This window comes from Nothoprocta perdicaria, unplaced genomic scaffold (assembly GCF_003342845.1).
Source record: "Nothoprocta perdicaria isolate Ctin4 unplaced genomic scaffold, notPer1 scaffold_57, whole genome shotgun sequence".
Lineage (NCBI taxonomy): Eukaryota > Metazoa > Chordata > Aves > Tinamiformes > Tinamidae > Nothoprocta > Nothoprocta perdicaria.
This window is the reverse complement of record NW_020455832.1, coordinates 4,006,340-4,027,716: the sequence shown is the minus strand read 5'-3', so window position 1 is coordinate 4,027,716 and position 21,377 is coordinate 4,006,340. Positions and strand designations below refer to the sequence as shown.

General features: G+C 36.7%; 1 protein-coding gene across 1 annotated transcript; it reads right to left on the bottom strand.

Moving 5' to 3' along the window:
- Window positions 1-1,034: 1,034 nt before the first annotated feature.
- On the bottom strand, window positions 1,035-20,456 carry LOC112955464 (UPF0061 protein YdiU-like; the record flags this gene model as incomplete). The annotated part of the gene is made up of 18 exons (XM_026048786.1): window positions 1,035-1,561; window positions 1,872-1,951; window positions 5,789-5,832; window positions 7,372-7,451; window positions 9,540-9,632; window positions 9,746-9,827; window positions 9,914-9,958; window positions 10,591-10,720; window positions 11,453-11,536; window positions 12,214-12,286; window positions 12,849-12,918; window positions 14,678-14,765; window positions 15,403-15,470; window positions 18,732-18,830; window positions 18,929-18,985; window positions 19,088-19,152; window positions 19,768-19,896; window positions 20,331-20,456. Coding segments are annotated over 18 exons (1,536 nt in total), but the record flags the coding sequence as incomplete, so codon positions are not given.
- Between the last annotated feature and the right edge of the window lie 921 nt (window positions 20,457-21,377).

Here is a 21,377-nt window from a genome sequence, read left to right as displayed (position 1 = left end):
AACCTATTGCTATACAAAATTGCCTTATTCCAGTTGAATTAGGTAATATTAAAAGCAGAATTTTAGCTTAAAAGGATTAGAAATAACAGCATGTTATTTTTAACCTTTTTTCCATACCTCAAATAGAAGCAGTCTGTGATTTAACCCCAAAGGAACTTCTTTTAATTGCTTAAAATTTGGTCAGGATCTTCATAAAACTGGTTACATATATATACACTCATATTTTAACACATCACTTCTATTTGAACAACTGTGTATGTGCAGTTCCTCAATAACTGTGCTGATTACAGTCACCAAAGACATTCAAATCTTCTTTTGTCTCTGAAAAATTTCTATTATTTCTATTATGTCCATCAAATTCCTAGTAATACTGAACTGTTTTTTCCTGCTAACCATATTTCTAGAAATGGCTTTGTGAAATGTTAATTATGCCACTGAATAGCCTCTGTTTTGGAGTTAAGTGGCACTCAGGAACTTGGCACAATCCAATTTGGACTTGAGGAGAGTCAAGGCAACGTCAAGAAGTAACAGAACCCTCAAACAAGTGATTTTTGCTGTAAACCTTCTAGTGTAACATTGCACCTGACTGATCATTTATCAATTTGGTTTAATTACAGACTGCTTTTTGTGATGTGTTACCTGAGTGTCAAGGACGAATGAACAACAGGATCCAATTCACAAAACAAAGACCATCTCTCCCCTTTGCTATCCTAAAGACTATTAAACAACAGTTGCAGATGAAATTAATTATTTTCTCCAAACCAGTTTTCTCTTGCAGCATCATATGGCTGGATATGAAAGACACAACCGCCTGAATATGCAAATAATGAAAGTCTTTGAAAGTCCTTTTCCATGGCAAACGGTAGAAATTTCCTGGCTCATTATATCTTTTTCTTGGGAGTTCAATGGAATGCAGCAAGGGCAAAGAAAAAACATGATATGCAGTAGGATCTGAGCCCAAGATCATCCCTATTCCAGGTCTGCAAAAGACTTTGGAATATTTATATTTTCAGAACACAAATATTTTTGTAGAATGTGAAATTTATTTGGAGAGTATTTCACAGTATGTTCACAGTATGTATGTGAAAACATTCATCAAAATACTGTATAATTAAAACTTGCATATATGGATTTTAAATTGACCAGCCATTAAAATTCGCAGAGATCTGACCAGTAAAACCTGATTTCTGAGATAACTGTGATAGTTTGGCAGCATTGCATTACTGAGATTCAAGTGATTGTACAGATGAAGAATTATAAATAGAATATTAATTGCTAATGCAATCATACACAGTAGTCCATTTCCTTATTTTTTATCAAGTTAATTTAGAGAGCAGCAGATTCCAGTCCACAAAGAATAAAGAGAAGTTCCTGTGAGTGGATTCCTTAATCCCATTTGAAGGCCCGAGCTCTGATCCTGGTCGTCTTCTCATAGAGCTCAGGATGAGCAGCTTACTTTAAGATCTCGGGCCCAACCTGGGGGACGTAGAGAATAACCCACCTTCTCTGCAGCCTGTTGTCTATGAAAGGGATGTTGTAAAACCTGCTGTAGGAGGTGAACCTGGAAACAAGTAAAACAGATACATTTTTATACAAGATATTTTCCTCTAAATAAGAAAAAGTCTCTGCCACATCATTCAAAGCACTCTCCTGGCTCTAGAAATTATTCCATTAATTGCTTACTATTACTAGTGCTATCAGTTTTGTAACAATACATATTGTAACTGATGGCTTTAATAATCATATCAATATGATTAATAGTTACTGTTACTATATAGTACACTGTTGCTCAGATTGTAGTCAGATTCAAAGTGTACACAGTATTTTAAAATATGTACATAAATATGCCAAGAAAGGAATAGCAATTTTACCTCTGAAAAATCATTCAAATTTGCTTTTTGTATTGCTGATTCTGCCATCCAGTTCCTAAGCACATACCTAGGGTTAACACCTGAAAACCAAAAATAAATCATGTTAAATTCAGTTACACACGTTCAATAAAAGTAAAAAGCAGTACACAAGTCACTGAAACCTCTAGAAAAACTTGCAGTCCAGAAAAAATGGCAAAAAGTAAAGCGAATTAATCTATTCATTTTTATACAGATCCATTAACTTGTACAAGTACCAAAGACAAGGAACCATTGCTTATGTCTAATATATATATATTTAAAAAAAAGGTATTGAATGTCACATTGGTAGAAGAATTTCAAAATATGAATTTCATCAGCTCCTCTCCTTCTTGTTCATGTTCCAATAGGATTGTATGAAAGAAATGTTAATTCCAACTTCGCATTTTATATAGTATGAATATATTTATTTCAAAGAAATCCATGGCTACATAAAACCTGTAAAAAAATCCATAGTTATATATTCTTATAAATATTCCTAAAACATATTTGAAAGAGGACACTGGAGAAAGCCTTGCATTCATCAAAAAAATCCATAGTTATATATTCTTATAAATATTCCTAAAACATATTTGAAAGAGGACACTGGAGAAAGCCTTGCATTCATCAAAACCAAAGGCCTCTAAACCATTTGCTCACCATACCCTATTTCACTCTATTCTATTCCTCGAATCAAGGCTATGACCTTATTTTATTTACAAATAATAAATGAAGAGAGAGAGGATCTAAAATGTATTATTCCCTTTTCTCACCTCACTCTATTCTTGTATCTCCTCAAAACCACAAACCTGATCTGTGCATCTTGCAGCTGACTGACCAAGACAACTGATGTCTTTGGAAAAAAAAATGTTGACTTGTTTTTCCTAAGGTTTTGACGACAGGAGAAACTTCATAAACCTGTGATAACTCCCTGGATAGAATGAGTGCTGAGTCGTGTGAGCAGAGCTCTTTGTAACATGCACGGCTTCTGAAAAGTACCAGTTACCAGCTAACCAACTAGAATTTACTGAAGTTATATAATCAGTGAACAAAGACTTGTGTAATTATTTTATGTATCACAACACAACTGCATTCTTTATGCTGGTAAATGAATTATAGCAGTTCTAAGCCACACGATTTGTCATAAAGTGGCATTACACAATGGGTCTTCACAATATTTAGGAAAAAAAAGACAAAAAAGGTAAATGACAAAAATGACTTTCTGCTGTAAGCAGTGATCTCCAACCACGAGTGTTCCTGCCAGAACAAAGACGGTGACGCTCTTATGAAAGAAGGATGTGGGCTGAATCCTAAAGCACCTCGTCTCAGGTGGCACTGTCACTTCTGAAACTAGCCCAAGGCCAGGCAGAGGAACAGCTGCCCCTGCACGGTATGAGTTGTCCAACTCAAGCTGATGACCTTCTAGCACCCGGTGCAGGTAGTGGCTTCCTTCAAAATTAAGGCAATCCATCTAGATACAGACTTTCTTCTTGTTCACAGGACAGTGACATTCTCTATGTATTAAACAAAATATTTAAACATATTAAACAAAAGCCAACGATTTGCTGCTGTGAATCCTGGCCATCTCTACATAGTCACATCAACAATCTTCCCTAACCACTCAAAAAAATGTTATCTTCCCTCTTGGCAAAATGATTTGCTCTGGACAAGTATTTGATTTAAGCCAATAAATGGATTTTCAGCAGTGAAGTAGGATAATATAAAAAGTGTATTAAAAAGGTGAATAAGTTATGTATGACTCATGGTTTCAATGTGAATTATAATTTTTGGTATGACTCATATTAGCAGGAGAATATTCGTCCCAGGAAAATATTCCTAACAATTGCAAATTGACACGTTTCACAGTGGAGATAAAAATATCTCAAATTAAAATAAGTGACAAGAGAATTATGAAAGAATAAGATAAATACAGAAAGAAAAGAATAAAGAAGAATTTCTAAAAAGAAAATTGCGCCCTTATGGAGTTTGATGATTTATCCTACAATTTTTTTAATAAAGAAACAAGATGACAGACTTGGAATCTGCATAAACTCCTAAGGATCTAAGTTAATAGAGTACAAGATAACACACTACTAAGAACTAAAAACTAAAGAATGACAGAAAAAGACAAAATAACTAAGTGACAATTTCAGATGCTTTAAGGTAACATCCAGCAATGCAGGACACCACGGTGAAGCTCAGCTTGAGAAAACACGATACAACAACCAAGTGCCCATAAGTCAATAATTCTTAAGTTCTCAAAGGCAAAGAAACTGAAAAAAAACAAATCAAGTCCCCAGGAACCACAGCAGGCATCAAGTCAGAGACCTGGCAACTCCTGACATGGAAACTCCAAAACATAGGGAAAGAAAAAGAGCCAATCTCTATAGTCACATTCGGTGTGACATAGCTCAGAGTTCTCTTTATGGATATTGACATAGGGAAAGTCCTCTGGTCTTTATGATGTGTGATTTCAACCACTGCACATATGAACAGCCCCAGGCTCTGTCACCCAAAGACAGCAAAATTGATGGAAGAGCCACTTGCACGAGGGGCCCTGGTGCGTTTCCATTATCTCATGCCCTTAGACATCAGTCAACTGATACACCTATGACTGTATGCACAACAAGAAGCATAAAGGGTCAGACATTTTAAAGAGAAAAATAGTGAGTCTTGATATTTAGTGACAAATAACAGTAATAAATATAAAAAAGTATAAGATTAATATTAAAATATTAAAACAACATTAAAATAGAAATATTAAAAATAATAATAAATAGTCTAGATATTTAGTGATAAAATCCAGATCAAGTAAACATCCTAAATGTCTAGACTTCAAACCCAGATTCCAACATTGCTCATTTCAACTTAAATTCAGTGGGACTGTTCAAGTAAGCAGAGGAAAGCCACAACATCAAAAGTGAGCAGCATTCTTCCATTTTAAACAAGCAGCAAAGATTTAATGCTGCACTGCAGAAAGAAGTGCAGGTTATTATAACATAGAAGGGTAAGCTGTACTTCACAATTTTTGGATCACTGTTCAGTGTTTGGCTTTAAATAGATACTGAAATTAGGAACAATACTTCTTATCCTTCAAATGACTATAATAATGTGCACTCATGAATATGTTCTCTCTAAAGTGAAATGCCACTGCAAAGATATGAAGGGCTTTTCTTACATGTAAATGAATTTCTTCAAGTTGGTTATTTAAGTTAAATATTTCTTCATAAATTCAAACAGTGAAATTAAGATTTTTCTTCTGCTTTTTTGGGGAAAGGGATTTTCACTAAGGATGAAGAAAGGCCTAGATTAGCCAGGGAACTTCATAATGATTTGATCTGGGTTGGAAGTATATATGTATGCACAGCCTAGCCACATGCACAGGGCTAGATCCTAATCACAACACTGGGTGAAACTGGAGATAGCTACAGAGACTTCATAGTATGACAAGATTAGCAACAGTATAATATGACTATCGCTTATCCTCAAGAAGAAAAATAACTAACTCTAAAGAAACGCATGTAAAATAGTTAGTTGCCATCACTAAATACACTATTGCGGGGGGGAATGTGGGGAATTTTGAGAAATACAGCTTGAAAAGGTAGAAGAAAAAAGTCAATGGGGAAAAAAAGGGTAAAAAATCCCTCAAGAATAAAAGAAAAGGGGTGGAAGGAACTTTCCCATACATATATATATATATATATATTTTAAATCTCTGATAATCAAGTTTGCTAGTGCATCTGATAAAGAAATGAAGCTATCCTCAGACCATTTTTTGACACAGTCACCATTATATCATTTATTTAAATGAAAACACTTAGTGCATGGACTGTGAGGGCTGGGGAATACATTATCAAAACTTCCTAATTTTCTGTACAGCTCTATAAGCTTGTTTCACTTACTTGCCATTCTTTTTCTTCTCTTTGTGTCAGAATCACCTTTGTTACTAAAAATAGAAAAAAAGTATATGTCAGTGTTGCTCATTCTACTTTTCTTGCTCATGCCATATTTCCACTTTCTTGTCTTTCACTACAATAATAACCTACTGTAAACAAAAAACAAGCAAGTAATTTCACTGTTGGAACTACAAGAACTAAACAAATGTTAACTTGATTTTTTTTCATGTTTCTGCTAATCCTTTTCAAGGCATTAACCATGAAATATCCAGTTTCCATCTTGCCAGACCTGCAATACACACATTTCCTCTTAAAAAAAAAGGTCATCCGCCATACAGTAGCTGACTGCAATTAACCATAATGAAAACACTCTTAATAGTTTGTTTCACACTGTAGGTCTACATTTTGTACCCCACTCTTAAGTTGTAAGTCCATATATGATATAGTTACACACCAACAAAAGTGACATTCACTCTTCTAGTGGGTTTCACAAGTTCCAAATCCACAAGACAGCTGTGATATATAACATACTTATACATATATATATACACACACTCTAAATATTTAAATTTTTATATATATGTATGTGCATATATATATTTATAAATCAAAAGTACAGCTATAATACTAAATATGACTAAAAAACGCTGTCTGTGAGTTTCAGAGCATGCTCAGTTTATCCAACTTGGCTTTTGTTCTTTAAATCTGAAATTGATATAACTAGTGAGCGTTACGCTTAATTATTTTTAAAAATATGTTATTTCAAATCTATTAAAATCATGTAGGGTTCTGCTGTTGTGTTTAGGGGAGGCAGGTGTAAATCTTTAAGAAAGATGATACTTGAAAAATATCGCACACTTTCTGCTAAGTTTTGCTTCTGATACTGATCTCCCTGACAACTGTATTAATAGTCTACAAGTTCTTGATACATATATTTTTCACTACTATTAGCTATGCACAGCATACATGAGTATGAGAAATGAAAGTTTTCTTTATTGATATATGACAAAATTACAGGTAGGAAGTTCTAACATAAAAGTCACTAGTTAAGCAATACTAGTGGCTTCCAAATACACTCTCTGCATTCACATCTGCACCACATCCACTCCCTGCCATTCTAAGACAGCACTAGAATAGATGCAAAATGGATTTGAAAAAAAAAAAAAAAGAAAAAAAGAAAAAAAAAACCAGTATTAACAGCAGTTATGCTGTTACTGCTATGTGTTTCCCAGCCTGAATTTCAGATTTCTGCAATGAATCTAAAGGAGTGATATTGTACAAACCTATTAACTGAAGAAATGCAATTGAATGATCACTAAAGAACAACAAACACCGACCACTCCTCCCATGTCATTTTTTATATACCCAAGTGTGGAAGCAGAACTACACTACAATCAGATAATACAGTCCAATTATGTAATTACTACTGAAGCTGTGAGCATCTAGAACCATACAGACAAGAAGGAGTTCAAAGCATATCTGAAACGAGGTTTTTGGACCCACAAAAGATTATGAAAAATCCGACCCAAGTCACTGTAGGAGGCACTGAATTTCCTGCTGCAGACCTGCTGTTACTGCACCAGACTTACTGATTGAACCTCAAGAGGTACATAGCAACCCACTCCGGAAACAACTCGTGCTTAGCCAGATCCTGCAGAGCCCAGAACTCCTAAAGAGAAATAAATAGAGCAGAATATCAGAACATTCTCCCCATTAAGCAAAAAACAAAAAACAAGAACAATGAATGAAAAGAGGACATCGGGAACAATACGATGACCCTTTCTCCCTCAAAACTCTACTAGTATCTTTCCCTCTTTTCAAAGTTATATCTTTCAGCTAGTATGATAATTCAGCTCTATATTAATTCATGACTGTTATGCTGAATCCTACCCACATACTTCCAAGATTAAATTCCTGTTTTTCATTATCTTCTGACTTTTTTTTTAGGTGCCACTCTTTTGTGAGCTTGCTAAGTATTTATAAATATTTTTTTTGCCCAAACTGTGGGGTAATGAGAAGATACTGAAAGCGTGTGGAGAAAGAGGCTAATTTAAAGTCTACAGGCACAGGAGAAGACTGTGGTGATTAACAGAGACTGGAGGAGGAGAGGAAGGGCGAAGAGAAAATCTGGAAATGGAAAAGAGGCGGGAACCAGCATTTGGGGTAACCAGCTCCAGCGCTGGACAACAACCACAAACTCAACCTCCCTGGCAGGCTACACTGGGTCAATAACTGTGTTATACAACCATTGCCAACTAAGGCTGCAGACAGTCCTCAGAGTGGCAGCAAGGTCACAAGTTACACTAAGATCTATAAATCAGATTCCAAGACAGACAGAAATAAATTCAAAGTTAGGGAAAGGCAAGAAAGCTTCCCAGTCTGTGCCTTCAAATGGGAGACATGCAGCTGCAACTTGGTTGTTGCTCCATGGTGCAGGAGGGAGATTTCCATTCTTCCTGGTACATGTAGGTTGTTAAAAATGGAAAAAAATCCCTCTTATTCTGTGACAAAAAACTCTTACAAACACACTCATCTCCTCTCCATACAAATGATTATTTCCTACAGTTGTTGAATTTTTGTTGCTTACCACTAGAAAAATCTCTTTTTTTAAAATTATTAGGGGCTTCAGGCTCATGGAAAGAGTTAGATAAAACTCCTACTTCACAGAAGAGAGGATTAAAAAGCAGAGAATTTGTTCAGATCATTTAATTATCTGGGACATAATTAGAAATAACAACTTCTTACTTTCACACTATGCTTTGCAGTCACTCTGATCCCCCCTTCAAAAATAAAAACACCCTCACCCCCTCTCTTGATGTAAATTAGATTCACAGACAAACAGAAATAAGAAGTTAGTGAAAGGCAAAAACTGTTCTCCAGGCAAAGTGATTAATACTAATACTTGCCACATGGAAACAGTAATGCCTAAAGAAAGAAAATCCTTTTGGCTCATGCAAAAACACTTTTCCCTTCCAGATCTGGTACTTATGAACTTCCTTTCCATAGTTTCCATTCTACTTTTTTTTGCAATTCTTCCTTGCTAAACATCTTGCTCCAGTTGAAACATTTCCATCATACTTCCATTTCTGAACACTGCACCGTATGCTGGCTATGAAATTCATCCCTTTCCACTGCTGGAAAGCTTTAACTCCTTTTATTTTAATATGTAGTCCTGAAGAATAATTTTAGTGGGAGTTATCAGCAGGGCAGGGTGGGATAATAAATCAAGCAGGACCTATGATGTGCATTCTGTGTTTGGGCTACATTTAGGATCAATTTTATGTCCAGCACAGAGGCCATGATAGGCTGAGATTAAATCAAGAGTTCATGAGGTGTGACTTCACTGCTCATTGAGACAAGCTGATGGACTTGGTAAATACAGGTTTAAGCCACCTGCTAATTCCATTTCAGGTAAACTTGATGGGTTCAAGACTGAAATTGCTCACATAAGCCCTGTCTAACTTTGCTTATGTCTTGTCTTGTATCGCACCTATACCAGAGGCTGAAAATTTGACCTCAGCTCTCTTCATTAACATATCCTTCATAATCAGACACAGAATTAACAGAGAATAATAAACAGGAGATACAGGTCCCTCAGTGTCCCTGTTCCCTAACAATGCTACAATTGCACATGTTTCCCAGGAGAGTCACAGCTTCTGGGATTCTCTGTTATATCTGGGATCCCTCCTTGTATCAATGTTACACTCAACCTGACTTGATATTGAGCATTCCTAAAAGGGGGTGTATTAATTAATACCTCAGGAATATGGAGTTCCTTCAACTGGTCTTCAGTAATTTCGCTGAGCTCTCGAAACGTCATTGTAAAATCAGATTTTGTATCTTCCATGAGCTAGTGAAATTAATACAGTTCCATCAGTGTTTTTAAAGGATTAGATATCCATTTCAGATGTTGGAAAAATAACAAAAAAAAAAAAAAACCCAAAAAACCCCCAGCAAACTCACTTTTAGGAGAAAAGCGATCAAATAGTTATCATTCTCATTCTCCCCAAGAAGACCCAGTTTTCTTTTGAATAGTTCTGTAAAACTGAAAAACAGTAACAAAAGTATGTAAATGGTCACTCAACCTATTCTACAATATTAACACTACAAATTTTAAGTTCTAGAACATACCGGCTGTAGTAGTGTTTACCATATTCCTCTAGAATCTGTGAAGCTCTGTAAAAGCAAATGTAAAATTCGACAGAATTACAACAGTACTGTGCTGTGGACAGCAGCCCTGTTCTACACAAAAGGAGAAAAACTTCTGTTTGATATCTAACAACTTCCATATTCTCAATCAAATGAGATTTGCAGCCAAGGGGAAACATTCTAACGGGCTTCAAATACACACACACAGCTGCTGCAAAGATGAAAGAAACACAAATTCTCTTTTGTTTTCACAGTAAGAAATCACGAGTTTAAACTGCGCAAACAAGATTCATATTGGGAATACTTCCTCATCATTTAGGGAGATTGAGGAAGGCACAAGCAGGCATCTTTAAAAACAAAATGTATAAACTTGCTATAGGAAACTACGGGTAAAGGCCCTACACTGGGGAAAGGAGAATGGCCCAGACAACATCTTGAGTTGCTTTCCTGTCATATCTTGCCGATTTATAACTACTGGGAAAAAAAAAAGTCCTTCCCTCCCTCCACCTTATTCTGGCCAATAACTAATTCAGAATCAATTTCCATTTAGAAATCAGATCTTAAAAGCTAACCCATCTCTCTCCTAAGCAGATGGTGATTAGAGTCTCTCCCATCTCTCCAGTTCTTTTAAGTGTTAAGATATTTTAAGGATTACTTACAGCTGCTTTTGCCTGGGATCCAATAAAGGTTTTAGAGCTTGTAACAGCTTGTTCAGATTAAACAGTCCAACATTCGCCTGGTTTCCTATTTTATACCTCCCTTCATCATCAGATGTGTTTGGAACAAAATCTGTTTCAAACAAAAAAATTACTTTTCTACAATGGAATAATTAGAATAAATAAGCAATGTTACAATAGTGATTAAACATTTTGTTTGTTTGTTTAAACAGCATACTAATAAAAGCCCTGAAGGTGCTAGATATTTAAAATCAGAATAGAAGCAAATCTATTTAGACTAGATTAACTCAGTATCTAATATTTGCAAATACTCATGAAGGACATATCCTTCGTGAACAAGTTTCCAGATGTCACAAGTGGTATCTTGCTACTTGAAGGTACAAAATGATGTTAAAACAGAAACAGACTATTTTTACACTAACAACAGTTCTTTGTTTAGCATGCTTTACTACATATAACAGACCAAAAAAAAATCATACATTCAGATTCAGGATTTATGTACATTTTTTCCAAAAGTAATGCCTTTTTTTTTTAAACAAAATAGGCTACTTGAAGATTTCTTTAGTTGTATAACCAAGCTTTATAGGAGTAAGATGTTCATGAAACGGTATTTAGTAGAGACATTTCATCATCAAAAATTTTAAAACATTAAATGGAACCTACAGAGTGCATCAAAAACTGGCCTCTGATCTAGACTTACCTATTCTTTCCTAAAACACTTCAGACAATAAACAGACATACTGAGAGTAATTTAAACAGTTTTCATTGAGAGAAATGACACAATTTAATAAATAGAATCTATTCCAAGTCAAAAGATGCCTTCAAAAACATCAGCTGTACTCACTTGGATCATAGGAGTCCATAAATCCAAATGGACCATAATCTATTGTTATGGATAATAAGCTGAAGTTATCTGTATTACATACACCTGGAATCAAACAACAAAGAAAACCACAATTCTGTAGTCTAGAAAATTTGCTGTGAAATCAATCCAATGGATGTAGAAAACCAGGCAAATAACTATCCCTTTTTTTCTTGATCTGGCAGGCATTTTGAGTATGAAAACTTAAGACTGTTTTCTACCTTATCTTGCTTGTGGTTTCTACACCTAGGTGGCACTGCTTCCTTTTCCTTTCAGTACAGCACAGTACTGAAACGGTATCTTGCCCATCTGATCAGATAATTTTCTTTGCCAATTCACTGTGTGCTGTATTAGCAACATAACGTTATTGAATTTTTCATAACATAAATCTGAAATAAAGGTGAACAGCACTCTATCTTATACAGTATAAAAAGTCAGGTTCTTATGCAGATGTATCAAATGCAGAATAATGTAAGCAGTTTTGAGGAGCCCACATTGTTCCCTTCCTTGCTTATGTCAAATACAGTCATACTTCCAAAAAAAAAAAAAAAAAACCAGAAAGCTATCTTAACAGTTAATAAAAAACTTGCATAATATTAATGGATATCAGATACTGCTGTAGACAAATATACCAGAAAGACTGAGAACTAAACATGCCAGTATAAAAGTATCAAAATATTTACGTATATGACCACAGACACTCCTGTAAAGTCACCACCACAACAGTATCTGCTGGAGCTTACCGTGTGCAAAACCCACCGACATCCACAGTGCAATCAGATTTGCAGTCTCCAGTACAACTGTAGAGAAAAATTCCTAAAATCAAATACATGTTTTACTTCAAGTAACAAAAACACAGAATACAATAAACAACGTAAGAAAATAATTAACTTTAGAAATATTCCACACATTCTGTTTTTAAATCTACGTCTATGTCTGTCATGACTTTTTGTTCCTGTTATTAAAAGACCATAGTTATATAAACACACACAATGGCACTAAGACATTAAAAATTCTTAAAGGGAACAGGAACAACATATATGCTATGCTTATATAAGGAAGAACATAATTCATCACCCTGTGATCACTATTGACTTAACTGAACTGCTACCAATAAATTTTCACACAGTGAAAAACTATGAAGATAAATATTCATATATTTCATTTTCAGAGAGAAACTACTGTAATTTTATACAGAAGAATATTTACCTATTTCTGCTAATAAAAACTTAAAGCTAATTTTCCTATTATTTCCTAGCTATTCCTAATTTTAAGACTTTTTAAGATTTCAGACTTAGGAAAACTTTGTATCATTTTTTCTTCAAATGATTGTGGAAAATAATTTTGAACAAAAGAAAACCCTTCTAAGAAGACTTACCAGATATCTGTTTGAATCATTCATTGCTATTGATGGAAAATGTTCTTGGATGACAAAGTCTAGCAATTTTCTGTAATAAGAAATGCAGAATTCCTTAAACAAAAATGGTACTTACAGAACTGATAATTAAAATTCTTACTTTTCAACAGTTAAAAGCTGATCTCCAGCCTGCTGCAATCAGTTATGAGAAAACAAAATCTATTTACTGCAGTGGGTTTGGGGTAAGTCATTTAAAATGCTTAGAGATAAATCCTAGTGCTGCAGTTACAAATATGCTTGGGAAATCACACAGCCTTAAGACAATTTGTGTATTAATTTTTTGGAGAACAACAGGAGAATCTGTTCTTAGATACTGTAACATCAACCTTTTACCAAAAAAAAAAAAAAAACAAAACAAAAAACAAAAAACCACAGTTTATAGGCTCAAAAAAGCTGCGGATCATTACAAGGAAAAGCTGTGTATCAGAATTCCCCTCACAGAAAGCTTTACGGCTGAATTTCTAGGAAGTTCTAGGTAAGTGGCCATTCCCAAAGCAGGGCTACACAATGTTTCCAGATGACAGGCTTGGGAAATTGGGATACAGGCCGAACAACTGCAGTGAGCGCCCACACTTCGGGATGTTGAAGGCAGTGCCTGCAGCATTGACTACATTACAAAGCTCCCACGTGCCCCACTGGTCAGAGGCCACTGGGGCTACAGGCTGGGGAGCCACAAGCGCCACCTCAGCGTGGGGCAGGAGAGCCAGACCTGTGGGGCAGGAGAGCCAGGCTGGGCCTGGACCTGTGACAGGCCTGGATGCCCGCTGGCATTGCCAGGCCTCGCACACAAACATCTCGCTGTTGCTTTCTAATCAGGTTGGTGGAGCAAACCCCCCAATTCCCCTGAAACCGTGACAATTTTATCAGAGTATCTAGCAATCCGCCCCTTTCAGGGCATGTGCAAGCCACTGCCATTGCACTTTAGCTGGTTGCCCCAGGACATCCACTCTGAGGAGACATCTCTGAAGAGGAGGTGTGGACACAGGGGCCTTGGCTGCTCCTGGCCACTCTTTCTGGGGTTCCCTCCAAAGCAGGCACGAGGGAGTCGTCTGCTCTGCACAAGCCCAAGTCGTCTGTATGTGCTTGTTAAATCCACAATGTCACAAATCCTTCGGCCAAAAACAACTACAGTGGCATCTTAAATTCAGTTCCTTAATTCAGTCTTTCAGTTTTACAACAAAAATCTGTTGCAAGATTTCAAAACAAAAGGAACACGGTGCACATTCACGCAGGAAGCCATCTCCAACAGCCAGTTACTCTCATGAACAAATGCTGCTACTTCTCTTTTTCTCTCCTTTTTAAGCATCCCAGAATAACTTCTATTGCAAGTGATCATCAATCAGTACACAGTCCCTATGGAGGAACAGCCAATACATCCTACTACTTTAAATTATTTACATGATAATTAAAAACTTGTGCCAATTGCTGGAAATGAAATAACACAGTTCTCCCATTACCAAATTAAAACTGTATTGCTAAGAGGCTTAAAATTGAACAATAACTGATTACCCAATACACTTCCCAAATTCTGCATGTTCTTGGAAACTATACATCATACAACACACTTTAGCTACTGATTTATTTCCTATTTCTGTTAATTTAGTTTTACAGGTTAAAGTGAAAAAAACAGGGCTTATTTTATATATTTACAATTTCCTCTTAAACAAAAACCATCCTGCACACAGTGATTAGCTGCCAAAACTGCAGTAGCTATACAGAATTCTAATACATTCTAATATATATTTGTCTGTTAAAAATTAATAGAGTTATTAAGAAGATTAAATTCATACCTTTGTAAATCCAGCTCCCCTGAATGAGCTAAGATTTCTAAGGATCCTATACGAAACCATGACTTGGCAAGGCGTAGAACTATTGCACCTTAAATATAAACACATGTGTTTAAATGTAAACAAGAGTTTCTGAAAATTTAAATAATTCCATAATAAAAGCAATTATATGCTGTTTATAAAGACATATAATTTACATATTCATATTTAATTCATATGAATGCTCAACATATGACAGATGCTTATGTATAACATTACTACACACACATTTTAATGATGAAGTTTAATTATCTGGAAACCAATTTGTATTTTTTACTCCTCCACATCTTCATATTTTTTATAGGTTGCACTATACCAGCAACAAAAGCAAAACTCCAGTACTGCATTAATATCAGCGTGCCATCACAGATTCTAGCAACAAAGAGACAGCCAACATAAATCATCTCTGATTTTTACCTAATTTCCAAAATAATTTGTTTGTAATGATATTTGAAAATAAAAATTATATCCCTACTACAGACTTGCCACAATCATAACAGTTTGCTTCATTTTTTTATCCTAAGCAATGTTTAAGGCTGATTTTCTCAGGAGAGGTTTTGTACCTAAATAACTGAGATGAAATCTACTGCATAGTTTTTATTACATATGTATGGGATACATTAGAATTATTTTTGCAATAGAGAATTAAGTTAGTGTTGCAATATATTATTTCCATATATATCCATTACCTCTTTCTTTCTTAGTATTTCCATTGTAAAACTGGTCTCTCCATACATCATCGTCACTTACAACTAGGCTGCATAAAACAAGAAATGAAATCTATAAAAACTTATCTTGGTAAACATAATTTACATTAAAGTCCTAGTCATATTTTATATAAATTTATGCTTATTTCTTAAAAGATTTTTTTGTCTTCACAAATGACAGGCAAATAGTAAGCTGAGCCTTACCAAGCCTCATTATCCTTCATTGGAAAGATGATTTTCTTTTATAGTTATACAATGCTGTCTAATTTCCATTGCCTACCCTGTTCTTAGGGAGGGGGCTGCATTCCAAAACCACTGCATTCAGCTTGGAATCTCAATCACTGATTCGTATGAGGGTAACATAAGTAAGTCACAAGTCCTCTGAGGACAACAGCAAAATTAGAACCGAACTGTTGCATCAGGCTATAGATGGCCCTATTATGTGAGCAAAAACTGTTTTCTCCTTAACATCATGGACAGATTTGCCATCTGTAGTAAGCAGGGACTCTGCAAATAGTACAATCACAAAAAAAGTAAAGGGCATAGCTATGATGAAGCATTTTATTTATCCCTTTCTTCTTCACTTTGATTTTTAAAGCAATCTCCTTTTCAGTTGCCTTAAAATTTTGCACATCCTATAAATTTTCCTATTTATCCAAATGTTGAGATTTGTGAGCGCTTAGAAGACAAAAAAATAGTTTCTAAGATGAGTATAAATTGTGAAGTGTTTTAGAGTAAGCTACGTACTTTTTCTTCTGCTTTGTTTCCGTCACACTAAGAAAAATGTATGCCTATAACAGCAAGTATAAAGAGTGTTGACATAAACGAGATGGAAGAAGAAAACCTTAAATATTTAAGAAAAACATTTTCAAAAACAAGGAACACACTCTGCCTACTAACAAAAAAACTGTGTGCTTCAGAGCACTACAGGAGAGAAGTGGTCAGAAGAATGCTACTAAATTTTACCATGTTGAACAGACATCTACCAAAAGGGCTGTTTATTTTTGATTATCTAACACTTTGCAGGATGTCCACAAATTTCCTGCAAACTGCTAGAAATTCCTCTTATTACTGACTGATCCATGCAGGCAACAGCATCTGCCTTCTTATTAATACAAGTTGATGGATAAGTAACTCTTAAGAGCTGGCCAAATCACTGAGCAGCCACATAAATACACGTCCTCACTCTAAAAGGAGTTTTCAGGCTGCCCCTGCAGTCACTAACACTGCTTCAGAGAAGGCAGCAGCAGAGCAGCTGCACACACAACCACAGGGAATGGAGCACTGAAGTCGCTGCTAAGTCAGAGAGGGTGGAACAGCACTCAGAAACGGGTGGACAGATTACAGCCCTTCCACTCTGGCTCTAGTTTAAGGCTAAACTTTACTTTCTCAAGCTCCCTACATGCTGTTCTGCAGGAATATCAAGAGCCACTTGCTTTGGAAACTCACTCTTTTTGACTCATTGCATAATGCTGCTAACTGGGAAGCCCCAGTATGTGACTGAAATGGTACCATCTGAGGAAATGTTCTTTATCTGGCAGTACAGTCCTAAGCTGTAACACCCTACTGGGAGCTCAGTACTTGAATTTAATGGAGCACCCAGCCTGCTGGGTGCTCGGGGAGAGGACACGAGGCTCTTTCCTACGTCTCTGCTAAGACTTGACAAGAACTCTATAAATGCATCTCACCAGCCTCCGTACAACGGCTCCCCATTGGGAAGAATATGGGCATCAGCTGGGGTTTTTCCAAATTGAGCCTTACAAGCAGTCTGGAAAACTTGTGCAGCACAGTCAAGAGAGGCAGACATTGAACCAATTTGCCAGCAGAACTAAGGCACACTCTGTACTCAGTAGAATTTGTGCACAGTTAGGGAAGCATTTCATATTTTTGTGCTGAAAAGTTTGTTGAGATGACAGCAAGGAAAGGATGTAACCTTGCCAGATGCCTTCCTGCTGATACTGAGACAGATTCACAGGTTCTCACCGATAACTAACAGGAGAAGGTCCCAAGGGGAAGTCAGTGAACAGACCATCCAAAATGCCATTTACAAACACTGCACTCCAACACAGAAAACGTGTAAAATTAATGCCACAGAGATTTACAGACACTTCAGTGAGCTATAGATAAAGACACCTAGGCATGTGGCAGCTTAATACTTCTCTTCTACACAACATTTAGGGTTTTTTAAAGTCTGCAATTCTGCAGAACAAACATGAACTGTCTTGGAACACAAATAAAACATAAATTTTAAACACAGTAAACAGAATTTTGATTTACTTAATTCTAAGAAAAGATTCAGAATAGTGTATTAGCCTTCTTTATTGAAGCAGAATTAGTTCTAAATGCATTTTGAAAATTTTAAAGGATTTTTTCTTCTTTTCCTTTTAATCCGGAAAAACACTAATCAGAAGGATGCTCGTATAAATATGGATTTGAAAATAATTACCTACATTTATTATAACCTTCAGTATTAGTATCTATTTTATCTGGCTGACAACTTCTCATAAGCAACTAAATGGAAGGAGTAAGAATTGCCAATATGTGACTACAACAATACAGAATTAGCCCCTTTCCACATCTGCCCACTTGACCTGATTCTTCATCTAAATGTTTAACTTAAATGCATTAATACATTCATTCATTAACCACATAAAATATATTCATAGACTCATTCATTATCCCTGTACACTAGAGATATTAGTATTATTTACAAACCAGAAATCTAGTCCTCCTGTTTTTGCAAAGTTTTCATCGAGAAACAGAGTAAAAACACTTTCTTTAAAGAGAAGAAACTGATTGAAGTTCCATATAAAAGCTGGAGAGAGAACTTAGTGTCAGGTGTAATTAAACTAATTTCCACTTATTGTTTTCTTTACAAAATCAAGTAGATTACAAATCAAGGTCAATTGGTTAAGATACTCGTACAAGTTAACAACAGTCATTCACCACAATATAAAGACATTACACATTATAGTGATTATAGTGCTTAAATAAAGTGGTATTTTGAATTGTATCACAGATACGAACACATGAAATACTTGCTGAAGCTTATTATTATTGAAAAGTGTTATATAAAAATCTAAATATCTATTTGTATATTTGCAAAAAATATGCAAATAGGAATATATATTTGCATATTTGGTATGTTTTGTTGCATATATATGAAAAGAGTAACCTATCTTTCAAGAAATCAGCTGTCCTGCCTTGCTGATGCAAGTTAGGCTCAGTTACGCTGATGCAGTTAGACTCAGTTAAGCTGAGTCACAAAATTACCTGAAAATAAGGATGCTGTGAACAAGAAAAAAAAATACCTAGCAGCTCTGCTTGTAGGAATTCCCAGATAGTGCATAGCTTCACTGCATAGAAATTCCCGCACGGAAGAGCGAAGCACTGCTCTTCCATCACCATTCCTGCAAAGGACAGAGAGCAAGGAATAGGTTGTAAAACCTGGGTAAATTTAAAAAAGAAAACATCCAATTATGGTATCTATGAATTAACTGCAGTTTACCTGGAGTATGGGGTCTTTCCTGAACCTTTTAATTGTAATTCCCACCTCTCACCATGACTGCAAAAATAGAGTTACCATTCATACACCAAGCCTTCACGGAGTCAGGAATCAAGTAAATATTACAGAGAAATAAATCAATCATTTTGAACGATACTGCACCTGTTTGTATACACTCCAATCAGGTGGGCTCTTCCATCACCCAGCTGACCTGCCCAGATACCAAACTGGCAAAAATGAAGATCAAGTCATTTCCTCTCACTGTTGTTTACACAGTTACACTCTAACACACACAGCACAAACATGTGTAGAGGCACTGTTACCTGAACAGTGCTAAAACACATAGCTCAGGTAGGCAATAAGGTTTTGATCCCTAAATCTGTCCTTTCAACTCACAAAAATAATGAAGCAGAAAAGCATAGAAAAAGAATAACACAGGGAATTCCATTTTTCTCTCTGCCTTCTAGCTACCTAAGTACAGCTACAGCCTACACATCAAATTATACCACAAACAGTCATAGCCATTTCAATTAAATTTAACTGTAAGTAACCATGATTACCACAGATTAGAGCCTGTCGGGCAGCAAGGGTGTTAAGCAGACTCTGCAGCTAAACCAAAGTAAAAGACAATTTACTTCTGGCATTAACAGAGGCAGAGAAAACAGGTATCAAAGAAAGTTGCAGTTCTCCCCCATCTGCATGCAGCCCCTTACTGAAAGGCAAATTTGTAATCCAAGTGTTCATAACTTTCATATAATTATAAATTCTCAGAGTACAATTCACCTTGAAAGTTACATACTATTATATATTATTCCACCTGGTAAAATAAGTGTTGGGGTTACCTGATGACCTCCATATCTGTGGGCCAAAGGAATAGACCCAGGTGTCAATTTCTCACCACTGATCCATTGGAGAAAATCAGCTCTTTCTGTGACAGATATATCAAGATCCAAAATATTTTCAATAACTTCCTGAAGAAAAAAAAAAAGTCAAAAAAGATCAAATTTTAATGGCAATTATTTTTTCTATTAAATGACTTTTTATATTAAATGTTTCTTGTTATTGAGACATGTCACAATGAGGGTGCAGAGAATGAACAGTATTTGAAATGTTCTGTATGTTTAAAGTCTGTATTACAGAATCACAGAATGGTTGAGGTTGGAAGGGACCTTGGGAGATGATCTTGCCCAAGCCCCCTGCTCAAGCAGAGACACCTAGCACACGTTGCACAGGATTTTGGGAATCTCCTGAGACTACACAGCCTCTCTGGACAACCTGTTCCAATGCTTACTCTCATGAAGTTAACAATAAAACATATATGATATACTTATATTTGAGTGCTTGTATTAACAATTAAAACATGTATTAATGATCTCTATCAAAAGAACAAAAAATAATAACCAACCTTTGAAACAGCTACAAGAAGAACTCTAGATTTAAAAGGTGTAGGATAGGCAACTGAAAAAATGCAGTTCCTCACATTACGGACATAATTTTCCTGGATAGGATCAATTGGAAAATGATCTGTGAACAAAAATAAAAGTCAAGAAATCTGTAAAAAGGAGGAATTACTTATATTACTCTTGATATGTTTCTCCCTGAAGCCTGTCAAAACACTTCAGAAAAAAACAAAATCATGATGCAGGCCTGATAGCAGCCTGTCACGAAAAGCAAACCTAAGTAAAATCTAGGATTTTATGATTATCCTGAATTCAAGATTTCATTCTGTTGAGGATTTTTTTTAAAGGACCAAATCCTGTAGTTAAAGAAATAGCCTGTTCACACCAGTTTTAAGGGCTAAGACACGTGTAGGACTAGTCTGGGTGGCTAGAGCAGCCTCCGGGCAGGCTTATGCGTCATCCCGTTCTGTGGAACGCCAGAGGACATTCCCTTTGGGCAGGAGAGCCCGAGGAGCCGGGCCCGCACGCGAGGCCGGTGCACAGGGCCACGGCCCCATGGACACCTCCCCGGGCAGCGCCAGCCCGGCCTGGAGCCTTCCCTGCGCTAAGAAAGAGCCGCAGCTCCTTCTCTGCCTCTTGCATAACCTACGTGGGCAAGTGATTTCCTTCAGCACTCTGCACCCTGATCCCTGATTAGAGAGGGCAAACACCGCTTTAAACACTGGCCTAACGGTATCTGACATTTTCACAGATTTTTGCCGATACTAATTTTACAATCCCAGGGCCAATTCCTTTCTCTCACGACCGTTACCAACGGTTCCCAACACCCCTAACGGAAACTCCCGCCTGGGGCGCAGGCCTCCGCGTTGCTGGGGCCCGCGGGCGGCTGCGGCCGCGCTTGGGTCCCGCTGCCGGTACCGGGGCTGCCCCCTCGCCCGGGCCCGGCCGCACGCCCTCCTGGCAGCAGCTCCGCTCGCACCCCCGCGCGGGCCCCGCACCGAGGAGGCTCCGCCAGGCGCCCGGCCCGGCCGCTCCGCGCTCCCCTGGCCGGG